The sequence below is a fragment of the Erpetoichthys calabaricus genome, chromosome 3 (assembly GCF_900747795.2).
Source record: "Erpetoichthys calabaricus chromosome 3, fErpCal1.3, whole genome shotgun sequence".
Taxonomy (NCBI): Eukaryota; Metazoa; Chordata; class Cladistia; order Polypteriformes; family Polypteridae; genus Erpetoichthys; species Erpetoichthys calabaricus.
Genome location: NC_041396.2, coordinates 150,577,019 through 150,603,800, shown reverse-complemented (window position 1 = coordinate 150,603,800; position 26,782 = coordinate 150,577,019). Strand labels below are relative to the sequence as shown.

The 26,782-nt window shown below is 36.9% G+C and overlaps 1 protein-coding gene across 2 annotated transcripts in view; it reads right to left on the bottom strand.

The window, feature by feature from the left end:
* wdr35 (WD repeat domain 35) overlaps positions 1-25,172 on the bottom strand; it is an 81,681-nt gene extending 56,509 nt beyond the window's left edge. The window contains exons 1-3 of one of the 2 annotated variants that reach the window (XM_028797409.2): positions 25,041-25,172; positions 19,830-19,947; positions 1,742-1,813 (exon numbers count right to left, since the gene is read on the bottom strand). In XM_028797409.2, coding sequence (XP_028653242.1) covers positions 1,742-1,813; positions 19,830-19,947; positions 25,041-25,064 — 214 coding nt within the window. In that variant the 5' untranslated portion in view covers positions 25,065-25,172. The remainder of the gene's footprint in view (positions 1-1,741; positions 1,814-19,829; positions 19,948-25,040) is intronic. The other variant, XM_028797410.2, reaches the window with a different exon arrangement.
* Positions 25,173-26,782: the final 1,610 nt, after the last annotated feature.

Genomic DNA, 26,782 nt, shown 5'->3' with positions numbered 1-26,782 from the left:
GGAGGCGTTTCATGATACAGATGGACAATGACCCAAAACATACAGCCAAAGCAACCCAGGAGTTTATTAAAGCAAAGAAGTGGAAAATTCTTGAATGGCCAAGTCAGTCACCTGATCTTAACCCAATTGAGCATGCATTTCACTTGTTGAAGACTAAACTTCAGACAGAAAGGCCCACAAACAAACAGCAACTGAAAGCCGCAGCAGTAAAGGCCTGGCAGAGCATTAAAAAGGAGGAAACCCAGCATCTGGTGATGTCCATGAGTTCAAGACTTCAGGCTGTCATTGCCAGCAAAGGGTTCTCAACCAAGTATTAGAAATGAACATTTTATTTCCAGTTATTTAATTTGTCCAATTACTTTTGAGCCCCTGAAATGAAGGGATTGTGTTAAAAAAATGCTTTAGTTGCCTTACATTTTTATGCAATCATTTTGTTCACCCCACTGAATTAAAGCTGAAAGTCTGCACTTCAACTACATCTGAGTTGTTTCATTTAAAATTCATTGTGGTAATGTACAGAACCAAAATTAGAAAAAAGTTGTCTCTGTCCAAATATTTATGGACCTAACGTAAATAAATGTTGCTGTTGTGGGTTAAACTTGGTTTAAGATTATATCAATACATAATTTACAGCATACATTTGCAAAGCCCATAATAACTATATTACATAATTGATATTTGATATTCATTGAAAATATCAAAAACTTCTGCCCAGAGTGGTCATTACACTATGTCCCTCAATACAGCAGCCAGTCTAAGACTGCATTAAGTTAATTCATAAAAGGGCACTCAACAAGATGTAATCCCTCACAATAGTATGAGTCGAAATGCAGCTTAAACAGAAGGGTTTTTTTTAGAAAAAGATGCCTATAAAACCAGAAAAACCTTGAAGTTCCCAAGTTTAATTAATGCCTGTTACTTTGTGTGTGAACACATGAGTTAAACTATATGTGCTCCAACAATCAATCAACCAACCAACCAACCAACCAACCAACCAACCAACCAACCAATCAATCAATCAATCAATCAATCAATCAATCAATCAATAAATAAATAGTACTGATGCAACTTTAACTTTTAAACTGCTTTGGATAAAGTAACCATCCATCCATCCATTTTCCATCCCACTGAATCCGAACACAGGGTCACGGGGGTCTGCTGGAGCCAATCCCAGCCAACACAGGGCACAAGGCAGGAACCAATCCCGGGCAGGGTGCCAACCCTCTGCAGGACACACACAAACACACCCACACACCAAGCACACACTAGGGCCAATTTAGAATCACCAATCCACCTAACCTGCATGTCTTTGGACTGTGGGAGGAAACCGGAGCAACCAGAGGAAACCCACGCAGACACGGGGAGAACATGCAAACTCCACGCAGGGAGGATCCGGGAAGCGAACCCAGGTCCCCAGGCAGCAGCACTACCCACTGTGCCACCGTGCCGCCCATAAAGTAATCAGCTAAATGTAAAAATATAATAAAAAGCAGCATTCAACTGGGAGTTAATTAGTAAATAAGACTTTCACTATAACATCTGAATATAAAGAGAACCGGGGTTAGACAAGTTTTATTTATAGTCACTATACAGTAGCACAGACGTTGACTTCAAAACACTGACTGCAACTTTATAAAAACAATGAGTTTCACACCCACACTTGCATACAGAATTGCCACACCACTTCCCTTTGTCACATACTGTATCTTTTTAAAACAATAAAGACAAAAATGTAACTTACCACTGTGACCTTCTAGTGTCTGATTCATCGACAGATTACTTGGTGCTGCTAGTCCTTTCAACTTAGCATCATCTAAAAAAAATGAAGTATTAACACAGTATTGTTTAAAATGATATTGTTCAATCATAGTTCCTCAGCTAATTTAACAATATATAATATTTGCCAGAAATCAAAAAAAAAATTCTAACTTTACTGCAAACAGCATAAACAATACACCATATTCATACCAAATTTAGAATATTCCTGTAGCTCTTTTATTATTACGACTTAGATCCATTTGTTCTTTTTACATACAACACTGGCAAGTACTAAGGTTGAATACTTGTCAGTCAAGTGAATGAGTCAATCAGCAGCTTTATAAATACACTCATTAAGCAAATTATTAGTAACACCTTAACATCTGCTTATCCATGCAATTTTCTAATCAGCCAATCATGTGTAAGCAGCACAGTATATAAAATTGTGCTTCAAACATCAAACACCAGAATGGGGAAAAAATGTGATCTCAGTGATTTTGACCATGACATCATTGTTGGTGCCAGACAGGCTGGTTTGAGTATATTTGTAGCTGCAGATCTCCTGGGATTTTCATGCACAAGTGTCTTTGGAGTATACTCAAAATGGTGCAAAAAACAAAAAATATCCAATGAGTGGCAGTTCTGAAGACAAAAATGTCTTGTTGATGACAGAGGTCAAGGGAGAATTGACAGACCAGTTTGAACTGATAGAAAAGGCTATGGTAACTCAAATAACCACTCTGTACAACTGCAGTGGGGTTAAAAGTATCTCAGAATGCACAACAGGTCAAACCTTGTGTTGGATGGGCTACAACAGCAGAAGACCACATCAAGTTCCACTACTGTTAGCCAAGAACAGAAAGCTGAGGCTACAGAAGGCACAAATTCAGCAAAACTAGACTGCTAAAGACTAGAAAAACGCAGCCTGGTATGAAGAATCTTGATTTCTGCTGCAGCACACAGATGGTTGGATGAGAAATTGACACCAACAGCATGAATCCATGCACCCAACCTGTCCTGAATAAACAGTCCAGGCTGAAAAGGTGTAATAATAAATAATAAAGTTATCTTGGCACACTTTGATCCCATTAATACTAATCAATCATTGTTTCAATGCCACAGCTTATTTGAGTATTGTTGTAAGCCATGTCACAAAACAAAAGTCATCTCAGACTGGTTTCATGAACAGAACAATGAGTTCAGTGTTCTTCAGTGGCCTTCCCAGTCACTGCTTCTAAATGCAATAGAACACCTTTGAGATGTGGTAGAACAGGAGATTCACAGCATGAATTGGCAGCTGACAAATCCACAGAAATTGTACAATGCAATCATGTCAGCATGGACCACAATCATAAAGGAATGTTTCCAGCATCTTTTAGATTCTATGCCATGAAGAATCAAGGCTATTTTGAGAGCAAAAGGAGGACCTACCCAGTTTGCTCAATGAGTGCATACAGTATATACTGTATGTTTGTGTAGTGTATACTAGTGCTGGGCGGTATACCGATTCATACCGAAAAACGTTTTTTATTTTTGTTATAATATGGATTTTTATTATACTGCAACACCGGTTTAAATTGCCTAAACAACGTTCAGAACGTGGCACAGCGGAAAACTGTTCTAGTGGGGACCTTTTTCATTGCTACACCACTAATCACAGAGGTGTTGCGCGGGGCTCTTTTTCACTGCTACACCACTAAATAGGTAGTGGTAGTGTAGGTATTGCCCGGTGAAAATGGACAGAGAACATTCTGAAACTGAAGCTGTAGCTGACTATAAAGTTGAACATGATGACACAGAAGAACTTTTGCCGAAAAGAAGGAGTCATGTCCGTTGCCTGGAGATACTTTGGTTTTAAAAGGTCGGATGTGGACCATTATGTTCAAATGTGTAAATACTGTTTCTATACTACTGGATAATACTGCAAGCCAAGTTGTACTTGTTTAATTTGTTTTCAATACTGTGTAATGTACCTGGGTACTGTGTAATAGTGTGACGACATGTTGACTTTATTCTCGACATTTCCATTTTAATCTCGATGCTTATGACGAGAATAAAGTTGAGATGTTGATTTTATTCTCGACATTTCTACTTTATTCTCGCCGTTTATGTCAAGATTAAAGTCGACATGTCGACTTTATTCTCATAATTTGTCATTAAAGTAGAACATCGTAAACTAAACTTCATCGTAAAATGAATATTTAATTTACTAGATTTTCTCAAACCCCGTCATAAGTTAATGCAGCACATTAAATGCTTTGTGTTAAGTGTTCCCCGAGCCATGTTAAATCGGTACGTGCTTCTTAAACTGACTTCCTCTTGTACTGAGGAGGCGCCGCAGTGATCACCGCACAGAATACATTTACTTTATGATATTCCTGCTCTCAGAACATTTAGAATGCTAAGATAAATACTTGATATCATTTTCATGATGAAATGCATTAAAGCATGTATTAATCATGTGGGGGCACAGCAGCGTGGAGGTCGCACTGCTGCCTTGCAGCAAGGGTGTCTTGGATGTACCCTGCCTTGAATTTGCATGTTTTTCTGGTGGGTTTACTCGGCGTGCTTCAGTTTCCTTTCAAAGTCATGTAGGATGTGGGGTTTTGTTATGCTATATTGACCCTGCTAGTGTATGTTTTGCTTGTATTCACCCTGCAACGTGCTGGCGGCTCGTTCAGGATTTCCTCCTGCCTCGCACACAATGCTTGCTGGGATGGGCACAACCCTGAATGGATGGCATAATTAAACATTTATAATGAAGATATTTTTAAAGTTCTGAACACTTTTAATTTCACAAAGACGTTTATCGTGTGGTGATTGGTTATGTGGAGAAAGAAAAAGGAAGGATAGGAACTGGGGTTTTGGTACGTCAGACAGACAGCACGCGTGCAATAAAGAAAGCCCGCTCAGAAGAACATCCATTGAATTCTGTGTTCGTGTTTCCGACCACCAGATCACAAACCCAACATTTACACAATATTTAAGTTAAACCTTTGTGATACCCATTCATACATCCAGTTTTTTGGAGCCTCGTCACACCTGCCATAAAGTTCTCTACACTGAACGTACACCTGGGGACCCCTTACTGCGAGGGAGCAGCACTACCGCCACACCACTGTGCATGTTTAATACCTGCTTTAATGCATTTCATCATGAAAATGATATTATAGTATTTATCTTAGCATTCTAAATTTCAGAGAGCAGGAATATCATGAAGTGAATGGATTCTGTGTGGTGATTGCTGCCGGCGCCTCCTCTTAGTGCGGAGGAAGTCAGTTTAAGAAGCGTAGTGATTAACAACTGGGTCGGGGAACACTTAACACAAAGCATTTAATGTGCTGCATTAACTTATGACGGGGTTTGAGAAAATCTAGTAAATTAAACATTGATTTTAGGATGAAGTTTAGTTTACGACATTCTACTTTAATCTTCTTCTATAATAGGCTACCGTGGCTGTTCGTTTGTCTGTCCAGGATTTTAAATCACCTGTAGCTCGCAAACCGTGTCACCTGTTGACTTGAAATTCGGTACACATATACTACGTGACGTCTACTATCCGCACACCGATGTTTCGGGGTGATGATTTTATTACTCTTTTTATTTTTATTTTATTTTATTGTAGAATCAACTCTCAGCAGGGCAGCCGTTCGGCGCATGTTCTCATTCCCTACCACCTTTGCCAATCATTCTTGAGGCAGATTGAAGACTTAAGTGCCAGATTAAGTGAAAAATGAAAGAAAACGTACTAAGTAATTGCAACACAAAAATTAACTTAATCAGTTTTAACACGAAAAGATGCCAACGAAAGAAGAGAAGCAGTGGGCCGCTAGGGTGGAGTAAAGAAGAGCTGCTTAGGAAGCAGCAAGCACATCAACCTCTGAGCAAACGAATGCTAAACGTACAGAGAAAGAGGATGAACACTATGAATGCTCAAGTCAAGTGTATTCACTGCACGTTATTGTGCAGTGTGCCGTTACTGGTTATAAAATAAACTATGAGAATAAACTGGAAATGTCGACTTTAATCTCGACATAAACAGCGAGAATAAAGTTGAAATGTCGACTTTAATCTCGACATAAGTGTCAAAATTAAAGTGGAAATGTCGAGAACAAAGTCAACATTTCCACTTTATTCTCGACATATAGTTTGTTTTTTTTCTTCCCTGTGTCTGTATTTTTTTTTCTTCACCGTGGCCCTAATACGATTCCGTAGGGCTATAGGCCTACCACAAATCCATATTACTAACCGAGAATGATAAACCGGATATGGACGCAGGTACATGGCATGCCCATGGACGTAGGAGACATAGTGCGCAGGCGCCGACAGCGAGCGAAGTCTGATCCACCGAGAACGAAGGAGTCACAGCTCAATAATGAAGGAGCTCAACTGAGCACAGACAATACGGAACCCTAACCATCCACACTACACAGCATAGTCAAACCCGACATAGTACGGAAGGTGCGTGCGCCTACAACGCGCGTCTAACACACCGCAGGCAGACCCCCGAGATGTTACAGACGCCCCAGAGATACGGACTCCACAGCATATGTGAGTCACATTATAGTACTACAATAATATGAGTACTCACAGACGGTAGGTGCGTGCGCCTACAACGTGCGTCTAACACACTGCAGGCAGACCCCCGAGATGTTACAGACTCCCCAGAGATACGGACTCCACAGCATATGTGAATCACATTACAGTAATACAATAATATGAGTACTCACAGACAAAACAAACACAACAGGGGCGCAGGCAGACCCCCGAGATGTTACAGACGCCCCAGAGATACGGACTCCACAGCATATGTGAATCACATTACAGTAATACAATAATATGAGAACTCACAGACAAAATAAACACAACAGGCTTCGGCATCCCGCCCCACAATCAAACCGGAGAGTACGGCGTCCCCAAACGTCCCCAAAATACAGCATAGTCAAACCTGAGATAGTACGGAGGGCGCATGCGCCTACAACGACTACCACATGAAACACACACACGGCACCGGAGGTATAATATTAGCTCAACTAACGTAAATAAGCGCCTACAACGTGTCACGGCTCAAAAACAAAGGAGCCTAACTAACGTAAATAAGAAATGAAGCAACGCGCCCATAGGTAACGACACAGCCACACAAAAAAGAGTATTCAGCCCCCCGCCCCAGAGTGAAACGGGAAAAAGTACGGAGTCCACAAAGGTCCACCATACACAGCATAATAGTACGGAAGGAGCGAGTTAGTACGAAAGCCGAAGGCGCCTACAACGCGTAATAAGAATAAACGAACGCTCCGTTTTAAACGTACATCATCCTCACACGTCCAAACTGTAATAAGAATAAACGAACGCTTCGTATTGAACGTACGTCATCCTCACACGTCCAAACTATACAGCATAAGTGAATCACATTACAGTGATGCATTATTAACAGTACAACCACAGAAAACGCTCCGTATTAACAGTAAGTGCAATTATTCATATTAACGGTAAACAATGGGGAACTAATGGAGTCAAACTCATTCAAGGACAACACACCATCTTTACTACAAATATTGTTCATGAAGACATATTCCAATAAATCTTTGTAATGTGCCATGCTATGGGTTCTTTACTTCCTATGTGCGTCATCTACACCTTTACACTCCGATCTATCTCATACATACATTAATGTATTTCAGGATACCCAATGCCAGGGGTTGGCAAGCGAAGCGAGCAGGGGGCGGAGCCCCCTAGTAGCATTATAAATGCAAGTTGCAGTTTTATTATTTATGTATATAGCTTAGCTTGAAGCAAGGTCCATATTAAAGCAGTTTGTCTAAATGATGGTTCAGTTGGTAAAGATGTCATCACCAAGTTGCACTTGTTTTATTTTATTTTAATTTGGTGAATACTGTATAATGCACCTGGGCTTGAAGTCTTATAAATAATTTCTCAAATGAAACCCTCCACCTGTGCCCTTGACCCAATACCAACAAATTTTTTCAAAGAAGTATCGGGCGTGCTTAGTGATAATGTTCTTGACATAGTAAATTCGTCATTAGATACGGGGGTCTTCCCAGACTGTCTTAAGACTGCGGTAGTTAAACCCCTACTTAAGAAAAATAATCTCGATCCCTCTGCTCTTGAAAATTATAGACCCATCTCTAACCTGCCTTTCTTAAGTAAAATTCTAGAGAAGGCAGTCATTATACAGTTAAATGAGTACCTCAATAAACATGCTATTCTTAATAAATTTCAGTCAGGTTTTAGAACAAATCACAGCACAGAAACTGCACTCGTTAAAGTAGTAAATGACTTGCGGGTAAATGCAGACAGAGGCCATTTATCTGTTCTCATCCTCTTAGATCTGAGTGCCGCATTTGACACCATTGATCATAATATTCTTAAGAATCGCCTTAGTCAATGGGTGGGCCTCTCTGGCAGTGTCTTAAATTGGTTTGAATCCTACCTGGCAGGGAGAAAATTCTTTGTTAGTTGTGGTAATTATAACTCAAAGACACATGATATTCTATATGGTGTTCCACAAGGCTCTATCCTGGGTCCACTGCTCTTCTCAATCTACATGCTTCCATTAGGTCAGATTATCTCAGGGCACAACGTGAGCTACCACAGCTATGCTGATGACACACAGCTGTATTTATCAATAGCACCTGATGACCCCAAATCTCTTGATTCGCTAACACAATGTCTAACTTGTATCTCAGAATGGATGAATAGTAACTTTCTCAAATTAAATAAAGAAAAAAACGAAATCTTAGTGATTGGCAATAATGGATACAATGAGGCTATTAGAAATAAACTGGATGCATTAGGATTACAAGTCAAATCGGAGGTAAAAAGCTTAGGGGTAACCGTTGATTGTAATATGAATTTTAAATCGCATATTAATCAGATCACTAGGACAGCATTTTTTCACCTAAGAAACATAGCAAAAGTTAGACCTCTTATATTATCGAAAGATGCAGAGAAATTAGTTCATGCGTTTGTTTTCAGTCGGCTAGATTACTGTAACGCACTCCTCTCAGGACTACCCAAAAAAGACATCAATCGTTTGCAACTAGTGCAGAATGCAGCTGCTAGAATCCTTACCAGGAAAAGAAAATCTGAACACATTTCTCCAGTTTTGATGTCACTACACTGGTTACCTGTGTCATTCAGAATTGACTTTAAAATTCTGCTTATGGTTTATAAAGCTTTAAATAATCTCGCCCCGGCTTATATATCGGAATGTCTGACACCTTATATTCCAAATCGTAACCTCAGATCCTCAACTGAGTGTCTCCTTAGAATTCCAAGAGCAAAACTTAAAAGAAGTGGTGAGGTGGCCTTCTGCTGTTATGCACCTAAAATCTGGAATAGCCTGCCAGTAGGAATTCGCCAGGCTAATACAGTGGAGCACTTTAAAAAACTACTGAAAACACATTATTTTAACATGGCCTTCTCATAACGTCACTGTAATTTAATCCTGATACTCTGTATATCTAATTCATTATAATAACTATTCATTAAAAATCTGTACTAACCCCTACTCTCTCTTCTGTTTCCTTTTCCGGTGTCCTGTCCACCATCTACCCAAAGCACCATGATGTTCCAACAATGATGGATGGATTAAAAGCCAAAAGTCTGTATGACCATCAGCATCAAGTGACTCCGTGAAAAACCCGAACTACAAAGAGGACTATTTCATTTATGTTAGGTAGAATGCCCAAAGGGGACTGGGCGGTCTCGTGGCCTGGAACCCCTACAGATTTTATTTTTTTCTCCAGCCTTCTGGAGTTTTTTTTTGTTTTTTCTGTCCACCCTGGCCATCGGACCTTACTCCTTTCTATGTTAATTAATGTTGTCTTATTTTAATTTCTTATTTTGTCTTTTATTTTTCTTCTCTTCATTATGTAAAGCACTTTGAGCTACTTTTTGTATGAAAATGTGCTATATAAATAAATGTTGTTGTTGTCTTGACATAATAGTGCAACTATCAGTAATAATACTATTAGTTATTTTATTGTTATTATTTATTAGTTTAAATATTATGTAGTTTAATGATGGTGAAGTTGTTTAAAAAGTCACTTTAACGTGTCAGTGGACAGAGATGGTTAACATTAACACAAAGTGTAGTTGGTTTACAAAAAATATTTACTATTTATTCCTTTTCTAAGACATGTTCAGTGCAATACAACTTTTGACAAGCACCTCTAGATATTTTACTAAGTCTAAATGCCTCTTTGGATGGTTGAAAATATGTTATCAAAATTATAGTTAAAGTTTTTGCAAAATTTGTTCAATAAAAAGGTTCTATATTTTAAACAATGTGATTCCTTCTCTTCATTAGTGGCACCCCCTTGAAAACTATCACTTTATAGTGTCATGCAAACCTGTATTAATACTTGTGTGCACATTAAAATGTTTTTTTTGTACAATGTACAATTCTCATAACAGTGGAATAGGTTATTCTTAGCCAGTCTACTGCAGTAATTGCAGTGGAAAATGTGGTTAACATCCATTCTTGCAAGGGAAAAAAATATCGTCAAATACCGTGAAACCAGGATAATTTAGAAAAATACAGTGATATAGAATTTTGGTCATACCGCCCACCCCTAGTGTATACCTACGCATATATACAGTATAAGACAAGGACTACAGTTCTCATTGGCTATTCTTTAGCATTACACTGCCTAATTACTTTGATCTTGCACTGCATGACTTTAACACATCCCTAAGAATTAGGCAACACTTTTCTGAAACAATTTCTGAATATAGCCATTCCATGTATGTTTGCTGCTTTAATCATGGTTTGCATCACAGCTTAACTTTACTATATATGTATACAGTATATACAGTACATTACAAAACCACATTATAGACTAAAGGATACAACACTTTCACTCTATAAAAACATACATAATTTGCTGAATATAGCAGCTGAAACTGAAGTTTACTGAAGAAAGATGACATCTGTTGAAATGTCTTAGATGTAATCAGGGCATAATCAGAAAAAATCAATTAAACATCAACTTGAATTCATAAATATTTGTAAGACGTAATTCAACCAGGGTCGGCACAAAGGGTGAAGTAATCACCTCAAGCAGCAAGTAAGTAAGTAAGGATAGCATTTTCATGAAAGACAGTATTTTTTTAACATTCCAAAATAACAATATTAATATTAAGTGGCGCAGTGGTAGTGCTGCTGCTTTGCAGTAAGGAGACTGTGGAAGATTGTGGGTTCACTTCCCGGTTCCTCCCTGTGTGGATAGCGCTTTGAGTACTGAGAAAAGCTCTATATAAATGTAATGAATTATTATTATTATTATTATTAAAGTATTAACTGTTGGTTGTCACACACGTGTGCATAGGAGGTAAATGAAGGTAATTCCTGGTCAGACTAAGGGGTGGCAGAGTGCACTAATCCATTCTCTTAACTCCCCGCAGACCAAATGCAGGAAATTCCGCCTGACTCCCATGATGTCACTTCCGGTCCATCCCAGTAGTCGTCAGTTGCAGACCAGCAGAAAAGCCCAACTCCTAATGACGTAATTTCCACATCCCAAGAAGTCACAGCCTGATGATCTCATTTCCAGTTCCCACCTCTTCTTGTTTTTCAACTATATTTCTGCCATGTTTCCTAACCTGTTCAGTTGTGTTTTGAACTCTTGTCTGTAAAGACCATTTTTCTCATGTTTTGTATGTGCAGCCACTTCCAATTATACAGGAGGCTGCCCAAACCTTTATTGTTATGTCAAGGTTTGTTTATTTACCACAAGGTATTACATACATATCTAACGGTACTGGCTAACATACTGAAAAATATTTTCATTATACAAGTTTCAAATATCAAATAACTGTAGTCTGCAAAGCTTTGCCAAACTGTGAGTTTCTGAGAATCAAACAGCACATGCACATTTCAAAGCAATCATTAACTGAAATTGGTGAATATATTCCTGATGCTCACATGTTGTATTATCATTTTGTAAAATGTGGTTGTTAATTTCTGGAATCTTATTAAAGTGTCAGTAACAAACCAAGAATAAGGTTTTATGATGTGAGAGATAAAAGTTTGTCAGTCTTGTGTTGTTGTACACACATCATGCAAAAAGTTGCTGTCATGATAATAATGTGGTACAATCTGAACTACCTATTAAGGTTACTATCACTATTTACTGCTGCTCATATAAACTTATAATTTATCTTAACTCTGTATTCTTATTAAACCTTTGTCTATCTAAAAGAAAAATATTTATGTATGAATGTTAAGGCAGTTACCTCCTGTGCTATACCTTTCCAGCATCTGTAACAGACAGAGGTGTACACAGTGAAGCTTAGAAGTAGCAGACTTCTGTAACTGAGCACCAGCTTCAAGGTAACAAGCGCTGTATGTTAAACAAGAGACTATAGACAATAAACAGCAACATAACACTGGAATTTCACCTATCATGATGTTCTAAGGGAATGTTTTGAGCTAGAGAGAAAAGATATCACCTACCAACTTGTTAATTAAACACTCTGACATCAGTACTGTATAGGGATTCTGTTATAGGGAAATTAATGTGCAGCATTGGTGGCCTTTTCAGACATATCATAACTAAAGCAGAGTTCATCCTGTTATTCAACCATATATCCTTTAAAAGTCTTTTAAGTTTGCACTAAACATCTTTAATTAAAATGGACAGGTGTCTTTTAGCTTGCTGTTCTAAGTTTTGAAACTGACAAGATATTTAGAGAAACGTGCAAGGTGGGTGAAACAACTAAGGTTAGTTTTGCATTCAGTTTCACAATCACAAAACACAATGAAAATAGATATTTGGGCAATGAGGAATTCATACATTTTATTGGTTTTTTTTGTCCATGTTGTAGTTTTATTGGTTTTAGGATAATCATTTTCATTTCTCAACATCTCAGTCAGCAGATGAAGCTTAACAATATTGAGTGCAACACTAAAATTCATAAAAAAGCTTCACCGGATTTTAAGTTTGCTCAGTGATGCTGTTTACTATGATTAATAATTCTCCTTTTCGCTTCTCTTGGTGTGAATTGAAAAACAAGGAACCTTCAGGAGAAGGGGTTTACTATAGTCAGTTCAAAAATGCTCACAGTCACCCAGCATAACTGAATGTCCATCCATCCATCCATTTTCCAACCCGCTGAATCCGAACACAGGGTCACGGGGGTCTGCTGGAGCCAATCCCAGCCAACACAGGGCACAAGGCAGGGAACCAATCCCGGGCAGGGTGCCAACCCACCGCAGGACACACACAAACACACACTAGGGCCAATTTAGAATCACCAATCCACCTAACCTGCATGTCTTTGGACTGTGGGAGGAAACCGGAGCGCCCGGAGGAAACCCACGCAGACATGGGGAGAACATGCAAACTCCACGCAGGGTGGACCCGGGAAGCGAACCCGGGTCTCCTAACTGCGAGGCAGCAGTGCTACCACTGCGCCACCGTGCCGCCATAACTGAATGTACAGTACATCATTAATTTTCTTCTATAGTTCTAATACACTGGAACAACCACTGATATTTTCCAAAAGTTGGGGATTCCTCCAGGATTTAACCCACTGAAGTAGCTTCTGAAAAGGTTATCATAAATGGTCATTTGGAACTGCTAAAAAGATTGTTGGACTGTGATAGGAGGGGACCCTTTAAGCAGCCCTATACATCCAGATTAATACAGAGAATGCAAATTAAAAAATACAGTCAAAGCAAGGATAATCACAGGAGGAAAATAACATTAAAATACACAGAGGAAACCTGCTGCTCCTAATTATACAGGTCTTCTAACTTTGTCTATCCGATAGGTTCTTTCACCACAGTACTACAAAAAGCTTTCATCCTATACTCTCTCTCTAAAGACCCTGAACTACCTACCAACTGCCAGCTGAGCACAATCCCCTCCTGACGCTGTGAAGCAGCTTTAAACTCCACACTGGGGTCATGTTTAGATAAGCTGCAAAAATCACTACTGGAATCAGACTTCTACTTACTCCAGAGATACAAGGACAGGGCTCTAAGGCACCTCTCCTTTACTATGTGCTCTATTGGAGACATAGCACAGACTCACATGTTCCCTATCTAATGTACCAAAATCAGGCAAGAAGTGGTGCCCCAACTGCCATTTCCTCATTTTTCTTCTTTTTAAGGCCATGCAACTCTGCCCCACTGGTGAGTTTCCTGCCCACAACTGTCTTGATTGTGAATCACATACATACAGACCATCTATTATTCACACTCAAGATTATGTCCCTGTCTTTTGGCCTTCCATGACATGCAGCACCTACAGAGGGAAAGCTGCTTGCTAGAAGCTCCAGTATTTAAAACTAGCATAAGTAGGACTTCTCCAGCTGTCATTGTGTGTGTGGCTGTGTCTGTCTCTCCCACTCTTCTGCAGATTTTCCGCAAGACTTAAACCTGTGCCACACCATTTTGGTATTGCCCCTGTCCTTACCAACTTGTTACACCCCCCTCACGGTATATTATTTTTAATTTGGCTAAAAGAGTCAAAATCAATCTTCTCGCTTTATTCAAAGTTTTTTATTAGGTTTGAACTTCACTTATTAATATAACAAATATGTAACATTATGGGCACAGTATTGGGTGGCCAAGTTTAATTCCATATGAGTATCTTTTGTACAGAGATGCAATGTACTTGTGACTCCATTTTCCTCCAACAGTAAAATGACATAACAGTAAATTAATAATTCTTAAATTTTACTCATTATGAAAATTAATGTCACTATGTGACTGTTTCCTGCTGCTGGCTTAAATGTTGTTTTAAACCAAATATTCAGAACCCTTACAAATCAGCTTGGTTCATCTTTTTAACTGTAATTTCCATATTTGTATTACCTACTGAACATCCATCCATCCATCCATTATCCAACCTGCAATATCCTAAATACAGGGTCACAGGGGTCTGCTGGAGTCAATCCCAGCCAACACAGGGCGCAAGGCAGGAAACAAACTCCGGGTAGGGCACCAGCACATCAGAGGGTGCGCGCGCACACACACACCCACACACCCACCCACACACACCAGGGACAATTTAGGATCGCCAATGCACCTAACCTGCATGTCTTTGGACTGTGGGAGGAAACCGACGCAGACATGGAGAGAACATGCAAACTCCACGCAGGGAGGACCCGGGAAGCGAACTCAGGTCTCCTTACTGCGAGGCAGCAGCGCTACCACTGCACCACCGTGCCGCCCCCTACTGAACATAGTTTAAGAAAAAACTGTCAAAGAAAACCAAATTAAAACAACAGGATGAATTCTGCTTTAGCTATGATATGCTTGAAAAGGCCACCAATGATGCACATCAATTTCCCTATAACAGAATCCCTATACTGATGTCTGAGTGTTTAATTAACAAGTTGGTAGGAGATATCATCTCTTTCTAGCTCAAAACATTGCCCTAGAACATTATGATATGTGAAATTCCAGTGTTATGTTGCTGTATATTGACTATAGTCTCTTGTTTAACATACCTGTTCCCTCAAAGCTGGTGCTAAATTGCAGAAGTCTGCCACTTCTAAGCTTCAACGTGTACATCTCTGTCTGCTACAGGATGCTGGAAAGGTATAGCACAGGACGTAACAGCCTTAACATTCATACATAAATATTTTTCTTTTAAATAGACAAAGGTTTAATATGAATGCAGAGTTAAGATAAATTTTAAGTTTATATGAACAGCAGTAAATAGTGATAGTAGGCAGTTCAGATTGTACCACATTAGTATCATGACAGCAATTATTTGTATGATGTGTGTAGATAGATAGATAGATAGATAGATAGATAGATAGATAGATAGATAGATAGATAGATAGATAGATAGATAGATAGATAGATAGATAGATAGATAGATAGATAGATAGATAGATACTTTATTAATCCCAAGGGGAAATTCACATACTCCAGTAGCAGCATATTGGTAAAAAACAATATTAAATTAAACAGTGATAAAAAAGCAGGTATAACTGACAATAACTTTGTATAATGTTAACGTTTTTCCCCCCCGGGTGGAATTGAAGAGTCACATAGTGTGGGGGAGAAACAATCTCCTCAGTCTGTCAGTGGAGCAGGACAGTGACGGCAGTCTATCGCTGAGGCTGCTCCTCTGTCTGGAGATGATACTGTTTAGTGGATGCAGTGGATTCTCCATGTATACAACAACACATGACTGACAAACATCTTTTTTGTATAATCAATGTAGAAAAAATGTGTTCAGACTGCTGGTATTACCATATAGTACAGTAAAAGAAATATACAAATTAATAAATATGCAAATATGGCCATTTAGCCAAAAGGCTGGAAGGCTATCTAGAGACTTGCACCTTGCATTCAGTATTAAAGATCTCTTGTACATCTAGCACTGCTGTAACAAAGCCTGTGCTATATCACAGAATTCCAACTAATGCAACTAACAGTCTGGCATATAAAGCTACAGCATTAATGCTTAGGTCAACATGTTCTCAATGAAGTTATAATCCAAAAGTAGTGTCTTCATGAAGTAAAACCACTCGGATTGCCTGAATGCAGCCAGTTAAAACCAATAGTTCGGAAAATGTTATTCAGTTTTGTGCTTTTTTGAGGGCACACAGAGAGATGTGTGACTAAATTTCAGTACCCATTTTCTCTTTATATTTAATGCTGTTTTTCAGGAAAAATTCATATATACATTCTATGAGAAGTCAAATGTACATGCTGAAAATTCAGTAAGAATTAAATTAGCAAATGGGATGGTGTAGGAAAAAAACAAGGGTCTTAGAATTTAACTTGGTAATCTGGCTTTACATATTAAGCCAGAAGTAAAGAATTTATTAATTATTATGGACTCAGATCTGAACTTTAAACTATATGTTTTCCTTAATGAAACATTACAAAATTTAGACATTTAATCATTTCTCAAGATGCTGAAAAATTAATTCATGCTTTGGTTTTAAGACAAGTAGATTACTGTAATGCATTACTAACAGGTATACCTAAGAAAAGTCAGCTATAGTTTGTTCAAAATGTAAACTAGTAAAAGAAAATATGAGCACATCTCACTGATCTTAGTACTGTTACATTGGCTACCTGTGTCCTTTAGATTGTAATTCATTGTCAATGTCAATTTATTTATAGTGCACATTTAAAACAATATCAGTAATGCTGTAGCCAAAGTGCTTTACAATAAAACATACAATAAACATAAATAAAATAAATTGAATAAAATACAATAAAACACAATACAACCAGCCATAAATCGAAACAAACAAATGACTAAGAGGAGGGAACTATCAGTATCAATGAAAGTCACGGAAAGCAAGGGAATAGAAGTGCCTCTTCAATCTAATTTTAAGCAGTTCAACTGAAGGTGACTCCTTAATGTAATTAAGTAATGAATCCCACAGACGAGGTGCAGCAGATGCAAAAGTTCTGTACCCCTTAGTTATACACTTAGTACAGGTGACATCAAGAGACCAGTAGATCTCTGGATGGCTGGTGTAAAACACACAATTTGGAGACAACTGACCAGTAGATCTCTGGATGGCTGGTGTAAAACACACAATTTGGATGTGTAGACATGAGCATACCTGTGTATTGATTTAAAAATCAGCAGCAAAATTTTTAAATCAATTCTGGAACTAACAATCAGCCAGTGTAAAGATAAAAACAGGAATAACTTTCTCAAGATCCCTAGGACATAAAAAAGGCTTAACCTTAGCTAAAAGACAAATATGGAAAGAACAACTCTTGACCACAGAATTAATTTGTTTCTCAAAAGAAAGGATACTGTAAAAGTAACCCCAAGATTACGAACTTGTGGCTTGTAAAAAAGCTCCAAACAACCTTGCTCCTCCTTATATTTTAGAGAGTCTATCCTCTTACATTCCTAAACGTAATCTTTTTGAACAATGTTGCACATCCTCTCAATGACAAACTGACTCTGAATACTTACAGCCAACAAGTCATTTAGCAGTAGTGAAATACTACACGGGGGTCCTTTATAGCAACAGCAATATGCCAGTATAATGCCTCACTGAGACTGTAACTGCCAAGTCAGACATTTCCTTTCTTTTTATATTTTATTTCTATTTAGGTATTATATTGTGTGTTCAGACCATATTGTTTGTGTGAATATATATTTATCTATTTATGTATTTATTTATTTAAAGAGTTCCTGTAAAAAGACACATTTTAACCTGTAGACAAAACAATGTTATTTCTTTCTCTCTCTCTCTATCTACCTATCTATCGATCTAATTCTGTCTAAGATCCTCAAGCACTGGTTGGCTTATTATTCCAAAAGCCAAGCATTATAGAAAAAATCTGGAGTAATTTTACACACAGAGAAACACCAGGCATCAAAACAATAAAACTACTTCAGCACTTTTATATTTTGCAGTATGCCCAGTGGGGGCTGGGTGGTCTTTCGGCCTTGGAAAGCCTGAACATTTATTTTCTCTAGCATCCCACTGGATGGAGTTTTTAGGCCATCTGACCATTGCATCAGACTTACTGTTATTAGAGACGTAATAATGAGTTTAGTTAATACTAATTTAATTAATGCTTAAAGACTCCATCATTTCTTTTAATTATTTGTTTATCTGTATTAAATAAGGTTCTATTTAATGATGACATTATTTATTTATATATAAATATCATTTTTTCTTTAACATCTTGTAAAGCACTTTCAGCTACACATTTTGTATAAAAGACATGTATATAAATAAATGTTGTTGCTGTTGTTGAAGCATATAAATAATTAATAAAGACTAGGTTTAATTATTTATAGAAGCACACATCTGCATTATCATATATTTATTTCCCTAGATGTAATCCATAATCAACAACCTTCAGGTGTAAAGTTTTACATACTGTACATAGTTTAATTTATGTTCAAGTCTTAGCACCTGTACAGAAAGAGAAACAAGTCAGATGTTCAACTCAAAGAGTAGACAGAATTGCAAATTTTCCTTTATAAATGATAAATCAAATACTGAAAACTTCTTCTAAATTGAAAAATTAAATAAGTAGAAAATAATAATAAAAATCAGAAATTAGTGAACATAATAATTACCATAATACTTCATCTCTTTTGATGAGGAGCTCTGAACTCACAGACAACTGATACCATGTGGACAAGTAACAGCATGGTGAGCTACATTCCTTGTAAAAACTGCTAGCTATAAATTTGTCACCCTTTGCTCAATAAATAGATTAGAATTACATCAATAATTAATGTCTTTATTATATTCTTCTTTTGACAAAGATGGGCTACGAATTGCTTTTTGGAAAATTAGGAATAAAACCGTTATTTTACTAAAACGTAATTACAAATGTAGGTGGAGTAGGGTGAAGTTAATAGTTATATCCTCTTGGATCTGTGTACAATACTCCATCAATTTGAATGAGCTTTGGAATTTTAACTGTTAACATTACAAATGTTTGGTGCTACACTTTTTCTTTAAAAGCTATTTGCCTTAAAAGGTACATTTGTTGTGGTGCCATCTAAGTGTAACACCTGTACAGCATGTAGATTTGTCTCATCTGATCTGATAAATTCTAGTTTTTATACTAGATAGATGAAACCAGTGAAAATCAGATGTTTGATTGGTAAACACCATTTTTTAACGAGAGTACGTTGGCTTCTAACATCACTTCACGAGAGGCCCAACAAGTTAATCAAAAAGGTAGGCTCAGTTATGGGAGACACTCTTGATCTGCTGGACATAGCAGCTAAAGAGTGAATGAAGAGAAAACTAATGGCCATTATGAACAATGTTACACATCCCCTCTAAGACATACTAACACTGATTACTTTAAGCCAACAAATTATTCAAGAGAATTGCGTCAAGAAACGCTACTTGGGCTAATTCACACCTACAGCATTATGCCTTTATAATGCTCACTGTGGCTGCTCTCTAATCATTAGCCAAGTCAAACTTTTTTTTTCTTGTTTGTAATTCTTATACGGGTTCAGGTGTGATTGTTGTTTCTTTATTTCTCAAACTTCTGTAAAAGCTAAATTTCCAAATGAAAAACTTTCTATCAATCACTTCAAAGTAATAGACAGAGATATTACACATACCTGTGTGCGTTTCTTGTTTAAGAACTTTGAGAAGGCCATCATCTCCTCCACATGCGATGAAACCTTGTTCTTTGTTCCATGAAATACACCTTAGACGTGCAATATTAGGAATAGCAATCTGAAAAGGCAACCATAAAACAATTACAAGGAGGACAGAAATGGGGTGTTTTCACTTAAAGTAAAATGAAAATAACACAAAATTATTCAAACTGGCCAACTTACATATACACAAATAATAGTCATATGTATATTGTTTATGCTCTGCCTTGGTAAAATTTTGGAATGGTTTCAAATGTTTCATTTTGTCAAGTTAGGTAGTCTTATTTTCAGTTACCTAACCTTTAAGGGTGATAACTGTACAAATACGTAACAAGCTGAAGGATGAAAAAAAAAATCTCAGTTTACAGTGAGTACACATACTCCTGAAATTTATTCCATATTTACAAGTGACCTCATATTTAGTTCAACCTAATTCTTTATTAAGATTTGTTTAAGAATGATCTAAAATTTACAGCTGTCCGTTCTACCCATATCAGTTATATTACTACAAAAAACAAATGCATCTTTTAATACTGTAACTAGCTATACAGTAAAATAACAATTGCATTTAATCACACAGCATATTACTCAATCCTCAATCTGCAGCTGTATAGAAGACCCAATTCCACATATTTTAGTTTACCAGGCTAGTCTAAGATCATTTTAAGGTTTAAAGTGACAGCCATTTCTGTCATTCCTATTATTTTATTTGTCAGATAAAACTAGAAATAAAGAAAGTTCAGACTTGGTTGGGAGTTAAATAGAACAAACAATCAAGTAAAACACAACGAATGGGAAGTGCGTGAAATGATAAGGAAAATAACTGAGAAAGTGAAGTTATTATATTTAAATGACCTATCATAAAATGAACAATATTACACTAAGGCAGTTACCAGTTTTTAATTAATATGCCTGTTGATAGCTTAACATGTAAGTTTCTTGCAAATTCTTACAAACTCCTCTTTTACTTTCTTTGAAGAAGTCTTTAAATAGTCTGATTCTCCAACCACGTTTTTGTGTTTAATTCTTTAATCACACCTTCACCTTCCACGCTTGCACACTCATTCAGTCATTCTCTGGTCATATCTTTTGTAGAGAGTGAAGACCATGATTGCAACCTTATTCTTTTTAGCCTTCTTTTCAGTATTTTTTGCTATGTTACTTAATGGTTATCAGTCTGTGATACTATTTTTCGTTCTCTTCAAAATCTGATTTTGAGGCATTCCCTTTTTTAGGGAATTTCACAGAACAATAAACATAAGTGTCACTTCTACTCTTTAGGATACAAATCATGAATAATATTAATGATGTATTGGTAAGGTAAGGCACTCTTATGGAGTATGTGAATTTCCCCTTGGGATTAATAAAGTATCTATCTATCTATCTATCTATCTATCTATCTATCTATCTATCTATCTATCTATCTATCTATCTATCTATCTATCTATCTATCTATCTATCTATCTATCTAAGCCCAATTTTACTTTTATTTTATAGACTGCAACATAAAGCCATTATTTATGTTTATTCTCCTTCTGCCTTGCACACTACTCAGATCAATCACATATCAGAGTTCATAAAAGTATTTCTCAACAAGCTGAAAGATACATGAAATTAACATTTTGGCATTAAGAGTCTTCTAAAATAATTTGATGAATATGTCTAGGTTTGCTTGTGTTAAATTGGTTCTTTGCAGGCTATTTAGGAATAGTGATTCTTGCTATCCTTAGGGTGTATAATTGCATTAATGTTTTCATTGTATGCATTTCCCCCAATCCAATTCCATGCAACTAAATTTATTATGGATACAAAATAATGTAGTTACTTATTTTATTTATTGTCTTGCTACTAGATTGTAGATTGACCCTGTGACCACATTTCAGAAATACCAAGTCTAAATTGTTATGAAAACCATTTATACTTGGAATCACATTTTCACCACTGCATCCATGAAGAGTTGGCAAAGTGTACCAAAGTTTACTGGCTTAGTACTGCTCCACAAAAATACATGCCAAAACATGGAGTGAGCTAATGTTTAGGGTGAGGTTATTACTAAGTGGTCTAATTTATCTTAAGGTGATTCTAAAATTTAAATAACCAGTGCAAAGCAGTAGATGAATATTAAGAAAAACTGCATATATACAGTAGCTCCAAGCTCCAAAATGATTACTTTTATTTTTACTATTGACAGTACTATTTTCTCTTTTATTTTAAATGTGAAACACTTTTACACAATCTTTACAAAATCAGTACAAAAATAGTTCCTTACAGTATAATGTTACACAAAACATATTTGTATCTAATCATGCGACTATCATCGCTGCAGCTCCTCTTTCCCGTAATATACCACTACTGCCATCTTCATATTTTGCTGCATTGTATATAAACACCGTGGAATCTTTTTTTAAATCTAACCTTTGTTAAAGTAATAATGCTAAAATAATGCATTTTCTTGCAAAATATTGCATTGACTGCAAAACTTTAACACACAGCATAAGCACATGATAGTTTTGTAATTTTATCTGCTTTTAAACATCACTTGTCTGTGTGTGTGAAATATAAAAATATGAATTAAAAATAAATGCACTACACACCAAATAATCTTGTTTGCATAAAAGCTTTACATGATATTTTCATGGCAGCATGGCGGCATAGTCATTTACCTTGTTGCTGCATTACTTCAAAGTCTTCAATTCTATTGAGTTTATCTTTGTATGGCACTCTTAACAGAGTGCAGACTCAAAGTGCTGTAACAAGTTCACAGGTAAATGTAATTGCAAACCTTTTAAAATGCTAAAAAACACTGGTCTGCACCAAAATTCCCCAGCACAAAACAATTGGTGCACTTTATATATTTAAGTGTGCTTAACTCATGCATGAAATTGGACCTTCTCTATCACAAAACATTTTCATGAGATATCGGATTCAGTGAAAAACACCATTGTGAAGAAAAAAAGAATGTTGATATTTTAAAAATAAGATATGTTTGTTTTACGACATAAGTATGATTAATGTTCAGAATATTGCTTGAAGTATATTATGAGATGAAAAAGGCAATCTTCTTCATTCTTAATGTAAGTAGAAGTAGAAACAACCCAAAATCAAGTATTTGCTACACATTTTGTCCTCTCTTCTTACTCCTTCAAAATAGCCAGAAATGTATATTAAGAAGATTTGAATGAATCCTTTTTATTGCCCAGAAGAGAAAGTTGTTGTTTAAACACTTTTTACAGAAAAATGCAAGGTTGGGCTGATCAATCCATTGACCAGGTAATAGGTAAACAAACTGTTAAAGTATGCACACCCTTTACTGAGAAAAAAAGAAGTGTACCACAATTTTCTTGTGAATACAAAAGTGGAAAACTACAAGGAACTAGTTGAGGAACTTCTCTCTTCCGACCTAACACTCAGGTGCAACATGTCTTACAAAATTAATTTCATATGCTCACATTTGGATTTTTTGGGTGAAATTCCACCAGAACATTGCTGAACTGGAGAGACATTATAGTGAAAAAATAAAGTGAGTCTGTGTTAGCAGACATTTGTTGGTCATTACCACGTGAAACAACTTCAGAGAATGATAAGAGAAAAAAACTACTTTTCTAAATAATAATTCAAAACAATAATAATTCAAAACAATTATTGATGTAATTTATATTTAATTAAAGTATAAATAATTTTTAAAATGTATGAATTTTTTCCTCTAGAATTCTTTTATTTTAATTTTAAACATTCATCTCTCAAAACCTGGATGTAACAGTGCAATTCTGCTGCCAGATTTGGATTCAGCGCCCCCAAATCTATAAGGAGCACCTAGTACTTTTTATGGGAGCTTTGAAGACTAGTGTGATATAATGAATACACACATAAAGATACAGATTTGTTTAAAAACACAGCAAAGCAGGGTCCTATGTGAACAGCAGTTGCCTATGGATCAGTCAGTCTTAAGGGATGGTTTGATGCCAAAACATAAGGCAAAGGCACAGATGAAGCTGCCGTGGGTGCTGCTCTTAGTGGTAGTATCAGATCTTCAAAAGAGCCATGTTGATGGCTAAAGTGAAGTGAAAACTCCTGTGTTGAGATCCCAGCTTAGCAACTGACTTGTGTGTAGTTTGCAGAGTCTCAGTGTCTAAAGCAGATTTTTCCCACTTTACACCCTCACCAAAAGGGATTACTGTACCAGATTATACACACTCGAAAGAAATAAACAGAGTTTAAAAATGAAAGACAATATTTTTGAATAGTAACAGAGAAAAGTGAGTAAACACTATCATTGCACTGGCCACGTTACTCAGGTTTATATCTGGGGTTGAGAACTTTCTACATTGAGATGGCATCCTTTTCCTATTTTGACAGGGATATCCTCCATGTTCCAAGAACATCCTATTAGGCCCAGTGTGTCTGTTCGTTGCTCATTGTGTCACTGCATGTAAGGTTGCAGTTTCGTATGCTTTGTGACTGAATACTTGATGATTCACTGAAAGGATTTCATGTTAGTAGCTCTGCACTGTTCATTTGAAGTTTTTTTAGATAGTGTTATCCATGAGAACTGTCTTACGATATAAAGAAATGGATTATACAGTGTATCTAATCGTGACAAAAAAGGAGTGTATTGCTAACACACAATAATTACCAGGATAACCAATTCTCCGTGCGGCACAGACCACATTTAGCTGTTTGGTTTGGAGAAAGAACGGAAAGATGTGAAGGAGTGCAAACTGGCAAAGACTGACGGAAAAAGACATGTGCTGTAATTGAAGTAAGAATGGGCAATCACGATCAAGGCAGGGCAACGTATTCATCTCGGCTTCACTGAATGGGTCTCAATTAAACCATTCTAGTTTCCAACTGAAATACAGGTACTCTATGACTCCTTATTGTAATAAAATAGAAGTCATCCCTTAAAATCCTAGGAAATTAAGCCTTCGTAAAGCTTAAAAGAGTGTAAAAAGGGCTGTTTAATGCCTTACGCATCTGTCTCAAGTTATATTGCCCGATTTTTCATTCATGCAATCACTCGTTTTAAAGTGCAAAATCAAGCGATGAGTAAACTTTCATAAAGAGTTCACAAAAACACGCCGTTAAGTTTTCCAGTGTTGTAAACCATTTGCTAAAACCAACTAAAACTGCGTAACAGATCCGAATCTGCAATGGATTTTAGCGCAAACTCACCTTTTTACTGAGGTAAATAAACATCGTAGACAACAAAAATAAGACAGATACAAAAATGAAAATTCAATATGAATCAGAGAAATGATTTGCTATTTCCAAGACTTGTTAGGAAACGCTACAGCTCCGTTTCCTGGTAACCAAAAACCGGAAGACGCGTTCGACGCTGTTGCCATAGGAGAGTTTCGATCCACTTCCGGTAAAAATATAAAACGTCACTGACAAAAGTGCTCGTGAGGATTGGTTCCCTAAACTATGATTGATGGGTACTCCTCCCATATCCCCCTACCCAAGTTTATCAGCAGTCGTTATTAATTGTAGTCGGTAGTCTACCAGTGGTTAAATGAAGTAAGTAGTTATGTTAGAAATCATTGTGTAACATACATTGAATGACATGTGTTGTCGTATAACACATGGCGAATTATTTGTTATTTTCAAATGTGGTCGGAACTTTTTTTTACATTGTTATTTTATAAAACCGAAACACTGCTTTTCTCTTGCTTGTTTATTTGTGGAATTTAGACTGCTCTCCGATAATCTTACTCGGCTTGAATTTAAGTTGCTTACCTGAGTCATAATTTATTATTCATTCAAGCAAGAAAGTGCAAGCTCATAAGGCTTAAAATATTTTTTTGACCACTTACTTCTGTCCAAATACAGATAACCCTTTAACATAGTAAATACAGTATATATAGCAAAATGAATGAGGGACATTAAATATTAAATTATGTTTAAGAATTTAAATATTTTATTGTGTATTCATTCTTATTTACCAAATATTTTTTTTAGTTAAATTGGAAGGAATCCGAACTGAAAATGCTATATGGACAATAACTTAATTTGTTGAGATATTAGCATTGTGGTCCTTAATGAAATGTGTGTGCTTTAAGATTGTTGCACTGTCAAGATATGCACCCATCAGTCACAGCATTAAAGCTGCTAACAGAAGAAGTGAATAATTTTGATTATTTCATTGCAGTGGCACCTTTCAAGGGGTGGGATATATTAGGCAGCAAGTAAACAGTCAGTTTTTGAAAGTGATGTGTTGGAAACTGGAAAAATGATAGATAGATAGATAGATAGATAGATAGATAGATAGATAGATAGATAGATAGATAGATAGATAGATAGATACTTTATTAATCCCAAGGGGAAATTCACATACTCCAGCAGCAGCATACTGATAAAGAACAATATTAAATTAAAGAGTGATAACAATGCAGGTATACAGACAGACAATAACTTTGTATAATTTTAACGTTTACCCCAACCCCAGGTGGAATTGAAGAGTCGCATAGTGTGGAAGATGAACGATTTCCTCAGTCTGTCAGTGGAGCAGGACATTGACAGCTGTCTGTCGCTGAAGCTGCACCTCTGTCTGGAGATGATACTGTTTAGTGGATGCAGTGGATTCTCCATTATTGACAGGAGCCTGCTCATTGCCCGTCGCTTTGCCACGGATGTCAAACTGTCCAGCTCCGTGCCTACAATAGAGCCTGCCTTCCTCACCAGTTTGTCTAGGCGTGAGGCTTCCCTCTTCTTTATGCTGCTTCCCCAGCACACCACTGTGTAGAAGAGGGCGCTCGCCACAACCGTCTAATAGAACATCTGCAGCATCTTATTGCAGATGTTGAAGGACGCCAGCCTTCTAAGGAAGTATAGTCAGCTCTGTCCTTTCTTACACAGAGCATCAGTATTGGCAGTCCAGTCCAATTTATCATCCAGCTGCACTCCCAGGTATTTAT